General features: G+C 37.4%; 1 protein-coding gene across 9 annotated transcripts in view; it reads right to left on the bottom strand.

Annotated features, from left to right (window-relative positions):
* The window catches only part of LOC124638940 (dual 3',5'-cyclic-AMP and -GMP phosphodiesterase 11), a 201683-nt gene that overhangs the window by 121837 nt on the left and 66193 nt on the right, over window positions 1-13653 (bottom strand). For 2 of the 9 annotated variants that reach the window (XM_047176107.1, XM_047176108.1), the window contains exon 2: window positions 2293-2632. The exons of 6 other annotated variants lie outside the window; for them this stretch is intronic. In XM_047176107.1, coding sequence (XP_047032063.1) covers window positions 2293-2428 — 136 coding nt within the window. In that variant the 5' untranslated portion in view covers window positions 2429-2632. Of the gene's footprint in view, window positions 1-2292; window positions 2633-13653 lie in introns of those variants that run through there. One more of the 9 variants, XM_047176109.1, reaches the window with a different exon arrangement.

Below are 13653 nucleotides of genomic sequence, written 5' to 3'. Positions count from 1 at the left end.
AAAAGCAAATGGCCCAGCAAATGGCAACTATGCACTTGCAACAGTGCAACCTTTATGCTGAACACTGCTAAGCTATACGACCTCGATGCAGGTCCAGATAGAATTCTACGTGCCTTTTAATAAGATGGAACAATACTGGAGTGATCGAAGTCCACTCTTTAATGTAAATTTCGGATCGAAGGGAAGTCAATGATTATTTCCAAACTAGAGTTCTACAAAAAACACACCATACTGCTAGAGATTACTCTTATTGCCAAACATCCTGATAAGAAGGAAACTACTGAGCTTGTGTGTGTTCGCCAATTTGCTACTCAAAACTCATCGGAAAATAGTGATTACAATCAAGAATTACAAGAAGGATTAATTTATTCGAAGAAGCGGCGTAGATCAGAAATATTCGCAGATACAATCTGTGTAGTGAAGGAACAGTGAAAAAATAATTAAATGTAAATCTGCAAGCTCCTCTTATGGCAGTCTCGTGGTTGAGACAAGTTAAACGTTCGCTGGTCGGCCAGTCGGGACGAGCCGGAATGCCGCCACAAGGTCGAGTTCGTACATCGGCCGTAGATCGCCCGAGATTTACGCTACACACATCATTGCTCTTTGTGTACACATAACTATATTTAGTATTGAATTTATAATTAGAAAAATACATATTGTCATCCTAGTGGGTGTGGTCCTTCTTTTTGGTTTCGATGGAAGGACCAAAGTTGGGTCACAGAATTTACAAATCACATCACTAGTGTACAAACACAAAATGATGAAAGAACGTGTCTAACGTTAGTAAGTTAAACAATAGACAAAGAAACAATATGTATTTTATTACCGTTTCGCTTGACGAAATGTATGTAAGCGTAATAGACATTAAAAACAGGAGAAACTAAAATACGTAACGTGGTGTAACGATGCGGAAAGTACTCAATAAATATGATAAATAATAATGATAAAAACATAGTAGGTATTATTGAATTAAAGTAACAGGTCGTTGACCTTAAAATAATTATTAATAAATAAAGTTTGTTAATATGCATAATTAATATCCATAGTTTTCATGATCTACAAGAAACAATTGCTTAGCCACACGTGAAGACGGTAAAAAAGATAAAATGTAAAAAACGTAACTGTGACTATGATTAAAAACAATGAAACAATGCTATTTGTTTTTACAGTTGTTTGCACCAACTACGGGCTCCATATTAAAAATTATATGAACCGCATTTCAACGAATATTCCAGTATGCAACTATTTGTTCGAATATTTAATGTAGCACTCGATAAAACACTGTTTGTATTTGTATTAAACGATGTTGCATCTACAACCGTAGGTATCGAGTAGTTTTACCGTATCCTAATGAAATCGAATAGTCAATTGACTCTCAAACGACAATTTCATGATAATGAAGAACATTTACAAGCAATTTTATAATTTCCAGTACATTGAGTCTTTGTAAAACGAAAAATGTTTCACGATTTCACGCAATTGAACTCAGTTTTAAAATTTTGCAAGTCATTATGCAGAAAACTCGTAAAATTTTATGCGAGTATTATTAAATCGTCCATATAAGTGCATAAAACCTGATTAGAAGACTTTACCTACATGAGTTGTAAATTATTTTTGCAAAATCATTCACATTACAACGATACCACGATGAAAATCATCAAAAGAAAAACGGAAAAAAGCTTTAGATCCGTAATTTAGAAATTATCGCTCGCACTCAACATTTGGAAAACTGTAATCCACGAGATCGGTATCAATAGAACTTTCTAACCCATAATGGCAGAATCCATCCGTGAAAAGCTCAAGCCAAACTTTTACCAATTTAGCGACAACTTTGAACATTTATCCTTCATCATTGATCATATTTGATAGAACCATTATACAAGAATTTTATTCATCTATAACCTACTATCTATCTACCAATGTTTAACTGTCGTCGAAATACACCACAAGCGCTATCGAGTGATCGATTTCTGATAACATTTTATCTCCCGCTTATCGAAAACATAGATAAAACAGCACTTAATAGCAAATAATTATAGATCCATTTTATATCTATCCCTTTATTACTGTTCATTACAAGTTTAGTGCCTGTTCACCGTTTTATTATTTGCATTCAAGCTTGTTTGACACCTTGTTGCCATAGGTATCAATTTTACTTATTTCAATTACGTTTAGTTAAAATTCATCGATAGCAATCTTGACCTCATTAAAATGAGTTAGTTCACCTACACCAGCGTCAAAGGTATGTATGTTTATCAGAAAATAAAATAAAATGAAAAATAAATACTGTACCAAAACATTTTCTAACGAGTGGGCAATTCATCAAGTACTTCCAGGGCGTGTGCGGAGCCGGTTTTTTCTTCTTACAGCCCCTATGCGAGTGGGGGTGGTGGCACCGCTCAGCGGCCTTGCCGTGCTTCGTGAACATTCCGAGTCAACCCTGACGCTTCCATAGACTGTCACATCACTGGCACCAATATCACTAACCACACTGGCTCTAGCCGCCGACAAGCACTCTCGCTGCCAATCACTCACTAGCACCAATCACAAAAACAACCACTAAATCAAGGTCATCCGTAGCCATCACCGTCCGAGTGAAAGACTACATGGGAGAGGCCCCGCACAAATGTAACTGAAAAGAAAAAAAAAGAAAAAATGTAGTTTTAAGCCTCTCCCGTAGGCAGAAAAACAAAATAATAAATAGGGACATGAATTGTATGTTCTTTTGTCTCTGATGTGAGACGGAGACATTTGGAATAGTTCTATCTAAGTGGTCCGTAATGCACGGTTGTTTCGGCTGTGACTAAGAGCTGAGCAAAAAAGGCATTTGAGTGGCGACTCAGCGTTTTTTTGTGCCGTTATATATGAAAGTGGAATCTGCGTCAGTGTTGTTTGATTATTATGTCGTACGTCGCCGTGACTAGTTTGATGGATATCTCAAGTCGTCTACGACTAGAACTTCCCATTCGTGAACAAAATCGAGGACTCAAATAGTCTAAAATATACAATCGACATTACTGTGAAATAAGAAATAATAATTTGCACGTTTTAAAAGGAGCAGCTGTTGAAGGTTCTGAATTCGTGTCGTGAGGGCATGGCAGAGAAACCTGTTTCAAACAGTAATTTTTATATGTCGTTTTTTTACCAACGCAGGTCACAGATGTCGGATACAATAGTCGCAAAACCTTATACGCTTTGTTTTATTCCCTATACCTTTGTGGATGTAGCTTTGATTATTAATTTTTGAAATATTTTTGATGGTAACCCACGGTTATGAAATATAGACATACAAAATATTAGATAAGCAAACTGTTTTGACTTTACTGATTTACGATTTACGATTGTACATAAAAATTGAATTTTTGCAAAAAAATGCCAGTTAGCTGTTATCATTTTTTTGTGAGCGACGTTATATTGCGATACAGCGTAAAACACAGGACACATTATCATAATGTCAAGGTTATCGTTTTTGAACGTAACTAAATTACTCTAAGCGCGTGTAGAAATAGCAACAGTTTAGGGCAAAATGAATATAAGTATTGTAAAGACCACAGACCAAAAGATAGATAGTCGGAGACCAACAGCAAATGTCTTGCCTGTCACATTAGCGACAAAGAGGTTGTTTTTGAGAGCGATGGATAAAGTATTACATGATTTGCAACGGTGTACTGTCCAACCTAATATAGAAGAGGATTTTTATAGCACTATGAAATCATTCGTCTGTCTCATAATACTTAAAGAGCTGTTAACGAAATGGTTCGGTGAGCTTGTTTAGCGTGCGGCCACCGGCCACGGAAGGTCAAAGCGCGCTCGTATACATACACACATTGATCCGCATAAGCATACACGGGCACGTATCTAAACAAGGACAACCTTATCGCTCTTCCGTTTACTTTATAAAAGCAACGGGTGTATTGAAGATGATATTCTCAATACGGGAAAAGGTACAATAGTCTGCATTGTGCTTCAATTATGTCAGCGTTTAACTTAACGTCTTCATCATCGTAAAAATGTTAAATACCTAACAGCTTATCGACTACAGTAAATACGTGAATGTCACAACAAAACAATTAAGATAATCCCTACATTTCTGCGAGACAAATTGAGAATTGTTTACAGGATACCAAAACAGTTTTGGTATTGATAGACTGTAATCAATTTTCTTTGTTACACACGGTTGCCACCCATTCCGCGTCGAAGAGTTTAGCGTCCGTTTATTTCATAGAATTACATGTTATGCACTAGCAAAGAACCGTCGAGGAATGGCTTCCAAGAACTCGTTTCCATTTTAGGGAGACTCCACGTCATCATGCCCACAGCTAGCGTGGGCAGTTTTTGCTCCAACCTTAGTTAAGACGAAGTTTCAGCTTAATGAACAAACTTATCTCCCTGTAATAAAGAAAGATGAATAGCCGGATTTAAGAACATTCTACTCCACTAAACAGACGCTTGCTATAAGAAACAATAAAAAAGTTCATGAACACCAAGAGAAGAACAAGATTGTTTGCACGGTTATATCTATCCCTAGACAGCACTAAAAATAATTCCCACTGAAGACGTTAAGAGCTAAAACTGTTATTAATGCCATAGAAATGTTAAAGGTTCAAAGAAAAATTACATGCAATCTATCTATCTGACAAATGGATATAATATACGAAGTTGCCGAGAGTCATCTATCAACATTTCTTCTGATGTTCCTATCGATTTAGATTCTCCTTAAACGGCCTCGATATGGCTACAGTTAAACCGACTCCGTGTGCATAGTCCGATGACTCACGGTGAGCCAAATATGGAACTTGACCAAGACCCTTGGGCGTTGTTGCACAGAGAAACGTATCTACACGGATTCTCCATATTACTCGCTTCTACTATTATTTTCTATTCAAGTACATGTTTAACATTTCTTTGTTCAAGCATTCTTGTTTCTAGGACGTGTGCTGGAATAAAAATAGCTAAAGCAACCTTACTAGCTAAAATGCATTCGCAGAGTATTAAGTTAATGAGAGAAGAAAGCACAAGGTATGTATAGTATGAGTATCGATATTTAGTATATGATATAGTCGATACGATGTCTACCAGTGATTACTAAAATATTTTTGATACAGATCTGTATATTAATTTTTACACAACAAACGATACGATAAATTACTAAAATAGTTTTGATACAGATCTACATATTTCATTTTTACGCAAGAAACGATTAGCTAGATATTTACTGGACATTCCAACAGGAAAATAACAGCATTTAAACCCGTTTTTATCCATGTCTGCATCATGTGCACATGTTGTTGAATATATAGATAGGACTTTCCTCTTTAATGATTACGAAAAAGTTGGTGTTATAATTTATTTAAAATAGAATTACGGAACTCCTAATACCGTCCACGAGTTAAGATTAAACTCCTTTAGAACAACAATTTAGTTCTGACTCTCTTGGAGCAAATTACTTACGAACTGTCCATCTGCTAAATAATTTTGTTCAAGTGACAATTTACACAAGAAACCAGAAGCCGACGATTTCGTTTTCCTTAAGATTATCACGAGAGCGTTCATTCACAACATTCCCTTCCCTCTAATTATTTTCCAGAATTTTCGTATTACGTGAAAACGTCGACGTTTTCTACGTAAAAGTCGTTTTGACTCAACGACAGATGTTTTGACTGCAATAACGGTGCTCATCGCTAGCAAGCTGACCGCCGGGTGGTGGGGGTTGGGGGCTGGGGTGGCTGTTCATTCATCTGAGGCCTGACGTCACGCGCGAGGTCGTGCCCTCGCGTGCCCACCGCCAGCAGAATAAACGATAAAAAAACTCACTGAATATCAACATGACTTTCGACTACACTTCAACATTTCAGAAAATCATCAAATTACCGTCGATCCAGTGTAAACCGACACTTGTCCTTAATTAAAGTTCGTAGACACTGATTGATTAGATTCGCTTTGGTTAATAGATGGCCACTCTTCTTATTAAGGCGAGGAATTTTTAGGTCTCCAATTACTCTTGTTAATATGAATCACGAACTCAGTCTCACTTTAGAATGTGAACTTAAAATACTGTCGTAGAATTTCAAAAAGCAGTTTCAAACGTATATGACTGTGTGAACGAGGACCGAGGCATGTTAGAAGATTTTATAACGCTAATGCATTTATAATGCCCCTTGAATGCAGCTGTCGTCTGTGGAGACAAACGCTTCAAAGCTGCGCTACTCCAAGAATTTACACATGATACATTACAGAATGAAATTGAAACAAACGGCTGAGCCCGATGTAAAAGGACTCACGAATCCGATCGAGCACGTTTTATAGACAATAGAGTGGACGAAAAACATAAAACGTATCGGCGCGGCGCGGCGGTCGCTATTGACAATCATAAAACAAGCGACGCATACGAGAAGCCGGTTCTGAGTATGGATGTCCACGGTGAGATAAAGCGTCCGAACTCAACCGGTTTGCACGGCAATAAAGTAGTGCTATAGCGTTACTAACATAATGTTTTAGTGAGGGCGTATCGATTGCATTAATGAGATGTGGGCGCACGTGGGGTCCGTGTGTAGAATTGTGGATGGGATTGCAAATGGCCGGGTTATCGATATAAGGACGGTTTATAGCCCCTTTATGATTTAAGAACAATAGTAAGTGATCTTTTGTAACGCTTTATGGAGGCTATTACTGATTGTGTGGCAAAATAGTTATACATGTTGAGCAGTTTTGGACAGTCAAATTTTAGAGACGTGACTCATAAAATTGGTGTCCAGGGAAAAAGAATTGGGCCTCGATTACGGGTCAGAGGCGAGTAGGGTTTATCTCGACAGAGTGTTGATAGGTCCGTTGTCCTCACTGATCCCTTAGGAGATTTAGAGGCGCAGGTAAATTGAGCTGTCAGGGATACAAATCCCTGCGTGGGGAATCTATACTCCTAAATGATTCACGTTATTTTGGTGTTGGAAGGTGTTCTAGGGTAAGTTAAAATATGATCCGCAAAAGTTTTAAGTTTTATTAAAACATAAAAATGAACCCAAGTAACGAACTAAAATGATCTGACAGAAAAATTGGATCCTAAATTGCCGGATTAAAGACAAAGTAACTTTTGTAACCAGTTGGTTAGAACTCAATTTAACCGGCTTCAGATTAATCGAGCGGTAATCAAAGTTGGGAAAAATTCAGTTCGGGATAGCGGAGCTTAAATTTTCGTACATAACTATATTACGTTCCAGATTTCAGCTTTAACACTCTTTTACTAGAACAAGAAAAATTGACACTACATTTTTGATAGAGTTCAGAAAGTTAAATTTAAAATTGTGTTTTTTTTTTACAAAAAATATTAAGTTAGCCGTGATAAAAACTTGGTTAACGAAGTAGTACATAATTTATGCAGCCGAGGGAATATGTTAGGTCTTTTAGACTCTGTGTTTTTAAAAAGTGTTCTAACTGAAGATTACTTCGTAGCTAATGAAAAGAACGAGTTGACCCAAGTTTTAAAGAAAAACAAGTTTAACACGAGGACTAGGAAGGCACATAGAATGTTTTCTGAAAATTTAAAAGCTAATTCATACAGAACCTCAAATAAGGTTTTAAACGTCCAGAAAGTATTTATCTACAACCTCTCATTTCTTCATTGTAAATATTCTTTCATAAATATTAATTGAAAATCAACCCCCAACATAAGAAAGCGGACTGCATCTAAGGATTATAGCAAAATTCAAACTACATATGAGAAGGAGTTTAGAATTTCGAAAAAAAGGGAAGGCTGAGTAGAAACGCAGAAATCGCAGTATCTACTGGAGAGAAACAAAATAATAAAATCCGCGATAAATATATATTCGTTTCCAACCTAATATTTCGAAATAACAAATAACAACAAGAAGCTAACAGTAAACGATACGTCACAGCCAGCGATAAGCGATGACTTGGAAGATGACGGAGGCTTGTCGCGATAACACGAGGTCAGGCAGCCAATAAACCGTTTCGTTGTACAATAACGACGCCTGTATTCGTCAATATGATTTACCTACTGATGCAGACTTTAAAACGACCTCTTTCTTCCACATATACTTGTTTCCTCGTGACATAATTTATGGCTGATAAGAACACCTCATGATGAACGCTGCCACTTGAATTGGAACAGTCGGTTCTCGAATGAAAAATGTAAAAGGATTTATCAGCCAGGCTTGGAAGTTTGAAGAATGATTTACAGTCTTGATAAAATAATAAAACCTAATCTGCGACTTTGAAAGATATTCGATGTAATAAGTTGGATAACATTATAGAAACTTTGGCACTCGCCGCAAACTTATGTAAAGACCTCGATTAATGTGGCGATAAGTAAAAGAATAAACCTCTTATTTCTGCAAAAGCTATCAAAATCTCAAGTCTAGAGTGTATAGAAACGGCAGGAAGTCAATACGCTTGGTCAAATTGAAAAAACACCCACAAGAATTCCTCTTACTTGTAAACTACTAGAAATATGTTGTCTACTACATGTGTTTTCTTAGATCTCGAGAAACTCAATAGCGGAAAGGCCGAGACAACTTTATATCAACCGGATCACTTGGAAGACTTTATGGCGGTTGCCTTTTGCTCCAACTGAGGGCTCGCCATTACGATATTTGGGAAAAGCTGAAGCAGAAATTGGGAACAGAACTAGACCGTGACTATCCTGACTAAAACATGAGATTAGAAAAGGTCAGTCAAGGTGCTTATTGGCCGGAACTTCACAAATGCTTACATATATTAAATGGGGCTGAAACTGTATGTGTATGGAAAACGGCTGAAAGGATTCAGTTCAGTTCAGGAGTGAAAAAAGGAAAGAACAAGAAATATTTGTTGTTTACGTATAGGAGCACCGTGCTGCTCCCCTCATCGCTGCCACTGTGGTGAGGCTGTCACCAGCCTCGGACACCACGGCCTGTCGTGCAGCCGTAGTGCGGGCCGTATTGCGCGGCATGCAAACATCAATGACATTATAATATTATATTGGAAGCCGACCCCAACATAGTTTGGGAAAAAGGCTCGGAATATGCAAACATCAATGACATTATACGTCGAGCTCTTGTTGCCGTCGGGGTACCAGCTGTATTAGAACCAAACGGCTTGGCACGCGATGACGGTAAGAGACCAGACGGCATGTCGTTATTCCCTTGGAAGATGGGTAGGCCTTTAATATGGGACGCAACCTGTGTCGATACTCTTGCGCCATCACACCTTCCAAGTTCTGCGTGCTGTGCTGCTGCTGCCGCTGCGGCTGCGGAGAACCTCAAGCGGCGGAAATATAGTGGCCTTGTCGGAAACTATATTTTCGAACCGTTTAAAGTTCTATCTAAAGATCTCTCTAGGCGGCTGGTTGACGCTTCTCGTAACCAGAAGGCTGGCTATTACCTCGGACAAAGAATCAGCATGGCGATCCAACGAGGTAATGCTGCCAGCCTCTTGGGCACGCTCCCAGTTGACAGCGATGGGGACGAATTTTTTGACGCTTTTTAGTTGTTTGTTTTACTAGGATAGTTTTTGATTTTTATTGTAAATATGTATCGGAAAATTCATATCGATAAAATAAATATTTTGTATGTGTGGTATCCCAAGCATAGCCCACTTCCAAGGGACTTATTGGTTGAGATGGATCTTGATTATTTCAGACTAAATGTTGATTAATGAATTGGTTTCTGGAAAACCCCAATAAGGATGAAGATATTATTATGATAATTCAATATGTGCAATCGACTTGGAGAACTGCTTGAGGATAAGACCGTCAGTCCCTCTACGTTATTATTTTGATTCATCCGGTTAAACTGGATTTGGTTTAAGGAAACACAGAGTTGGTTGACTCAACTGATAAGTATGTACCTATGATCGATATGTAGATGATATTAAGATTGAACAATAAAACATCCTTTGAAGAACGTTTCCTTGACTACAACATTTTATTTGTCCGTTGACTCGAAGTGGGGTAACATAGTAGTTTTCAAAGCAACAATAATAATTACTATTCCAGACGAGACGTCTTCGAGAACGACGAAGGTTATTCACCCGTTAAAGAATTAATGGCACGACTTACTAATGCCTTAGTGGTACTTAATCTTGGTTTCCTCAAGGGAGGCGCGTAAACAATATTAAAATATTCACTTTCGGTATAAACTGGCTGTTTTGTAAATGCGTCTTAAAACGGAGAGGGATTGGCAACAATTCTTGCAGCATAGCGGAAAATGACGTTGCAAGATTTTGTTCTCAGTATAGTACTGCATTTGTGCATGTTTTCACATAACTTGATGATACGTTCGTACCTGCTAGAGAAGTTTGGCACAACATCAATGCAATTTCCTAAGCCAAACTCACTACATCATAAAAGTGGATAGTAGATATGTAAGTAAGTGTGTCAAGAAGCACATGAATTAACGAGTGCTACTGATTTTAATACAATTACGAATACCCGTGATTCTTGTTCTAACATTGAATCAGTTACCTTCGAAGATGGCTTATAACTTATTATCATTGTCTGTCTCCGCGTAATATTTTCCCGTTGCGGTGGCAAAACCGTGGCTACCCAGCACGTGTTTAGCGTTGGCTTATGTGTGTGTGTGTGCAACATATGTACATTAGTTATTGCGTATCTGAGTAGTCGAGCGGACGGGGAGGCGGGGCGCCGCACGCGAACTGATAATAATTATTAGTCTGAAGCAATTAAGAGGCGCCAGATATATGCCATGGATGAGATAGCGGCAGACTTTATAGAGTGAAGAGGCCGGCAGACCCACCTCGACACACTTCTGCAGGGAAATCCGCTTTATGAGAAACATGGATTACTTTACCCACATTCCAGGTTGCATTTAATGCATTTTGCAGTATGATAACCATCATTGTTGTGTAGTGGATCGGTGTTCCGAACACAAAAAACTGATTAGTTTCTTTATATTTATCAGACAGGTTAAGATACTGTTATTAGACAATGAATCGCTATTCGGCACTGAGATACATACACGTTACAACATGTCTATGTTTTCCTTCATCACTGTTATATCTGTTCAGCACATTGACACAGCCTGATTCATCTTGACATCATGATTTCAATCAGATTTCATATAAACCTTATACACTAAGTAGCGTCATTTTGTGTAACTCATAACTATCAACTACGGCTTTCTCTTGGCAATATATAGAAATTGATACGAAGCTCGATAGATAGACGCATCCACATACAACGCATTAAGATCTCTATAATACTTCATAGTTGCTTGCAATATATCCTTAAGGGATCGGATATAACGGGAAGTTTCTTAGTACTTGTTAAACGATAACTTGGGAGTGCCTGCGGCGCCACGAGCGAGAGAAGACTTGTAACAATATGTCATTGTACTAATCTGACATACATACTAATGTAATATTTTATAGCACGAGAACCAATACACGGATTTGGCAATTTACATTTACAACCGTATCAAACAAATAGGTACACAAGTATGTTTCAAAATGTTCCCACTATACAAGATGGTAAAACTGTAAAAACCACGTAATCAGTTTCAACAAAAGAGTGAGTAGTAAAAGATTTGCTGGCTCCGTAAAAAAACGTTTGAGCGTTAAATTTTTTACGTCTGCCAGTTCTTTTAGATTCATTAGTCCGAGTGCTCGTGAGGCTACTGTTTCACGAATAAGTAAACAATTTTCTCGCTGTGGAAAATTTACTACGAAGTATTGTTAACAGCTACAGGGATTGCGTGTCTAAGAACATTACATGTGCGATGTTGCTGTATCATTTGCGTTTTTCTGTATTATTAAATAGAAAACACTTTGACAACACATGCTCGCACTAACGAAGGGAAAGTTTTAAAGATTATAATTTTGTTTTCATCTTGATTAACTATGGACATTTCTAAGTGCTAATGCAAGGAAATAAATACAAGGTCGTGTGTAGACAATAATTTTCTTCAGTAGACAGGAACTACTACTTTTGCTGTAGTACAAGATGAACAATACGACAACCCACGTGTTTCGTAATGATATCACAGACTAGCAAATACTGATAATGGGTGGAACAAAACACAAGTCATTCTTACGCCCTATCATTTGTATTGTTGGTACTTCAGTACAAAACATAAAGGATCAACAGTGGGAAGAAAACACAATGAGGTATAAAACGCAATTTTCTCATCATCAATTTGTTTAGCCTAAGCAATATTCTTAAGGAACGCGATTAAACAAATAATCGACGCCCTCAAACGCTACACTGCCATCAAAAATCACTTAAGGCCAATAGAAAGATCATCAGGCAACATTTGCCTGGAAACGCGCGAATAATATCTTTATCAATATTTACCGAGATGTTCATTGTAATAAAAGTTAATCGTTCGGTCAATTAAACCGGAGTCCGAGCCAAATTGTCAATTATCATTTGCGTTACATTGTCTTGAATGGTTCTGAAACTCACGAGGGGCCTATCCGTCCTTAATTGCTAGTCGACTAAATTCCTAGTTGAGTTCCAACGATGATCGTTCATATAGTGTCATAGTGGTTTGAATGGGCGCTTTGTATTGGTCATTGAATTAATTTGTATTTTAGTTGTTGCTTCCGTAATGACAGTCATTAGATTGCTCTGGTATTTCTATTATTTCTTTAGTGTCAATTTTCGGTTTTACCATGCTATTTGGGTTTTAAATTCCGATTAATAAGTTGAATCATGCGGAAAAAACAATTAATAACTACGAAGCACATAAATTTATTTCCTAATCTATAAAAACACAAGACCTTATGAATCAAAATTAATTCTAAATCTGGCTGAACCCTTCCTGTTAAATAAATCTGTCCAAGTTGATACACCAATTTCCATAATGCTACTGCCGTATGTAAACTGTAAGGCTCCATCGATAGCCATTGATTGGTCTGCGGTACAGAAGTAAACACAGGCTGGACTAAACCGATTTGAGATCACAATGGCCGTCCCCAAACACTCAGTATCAGGCACAACCAACAATGTAGGCCTAATGAAATAGACTACTTCATTACAGGTAATTCCATAGACGGACATTCTATTACAGGCAAATATTTTTTCCCTTATAATAATAATACGATCATTTGTTTTCGTTCTTCGCAATACCGTCTTGAAATAGAATCGCGAACAATGTTCCTGATTACGAATCTCCTAACCCGACTTCTGATTAATCCTTATTGATATGAAAATGGATCAAGAGACGAATTGGAATTCCCTAATATGCCAAATTATGGAAAAGTAAGATCGGTTCTTAGGTATTTATTGTGAGTTATTACCGCAATGTTTGAATTCTCAAATATTCGGATAGATCCACCTTTTAAGTTCATTATTTCAGTCTTGGATATTGAAAGACCTTATTTTTATACCCTAATTTTCGTCAGTGCTGTTTAAGGGTCTTAAAGGGCCTTCTTTTCGATCTTAAGAATTTGAATTCTATAACAATAGAATATATTTTTGGCTTAAGTTCTTGTGGCGGATTACTGTGATGTTTAAAGTTATTTTAATCGTCATCAAAAAAATGATTACGTAAATCAAAGTTTACACAATAGCAATGACGTATTCCAAAACCGAAGCAAGAAATACAGATTCGTGATGTATTGGAATATTCAAAGTTGTTTGAGAATACCAAATTGATTCAATAATCATGAATAGGGTTGTAGATAGAATCAAAATGTGTG

This window comes from Helicoverpa zea, chromosome 18 (assembly GCF_022581195.2).
Source record: "Helicoverpa zea isolate HzStark_Cry1AcR chromosome 18, ilHelZeax1.1, whole genome shotgun sequence".
Taxonomy (NCBI): domain Eukaryota; kingdom Metazoa; phylum Arthropoda; class Insecta; order Lepidoptera; family Noctuidae; genus Helicoverpa; species Helicoverpa zea.
This window is presented reverse-complemented; position numbering and strand designations above follow the sequence as displayed.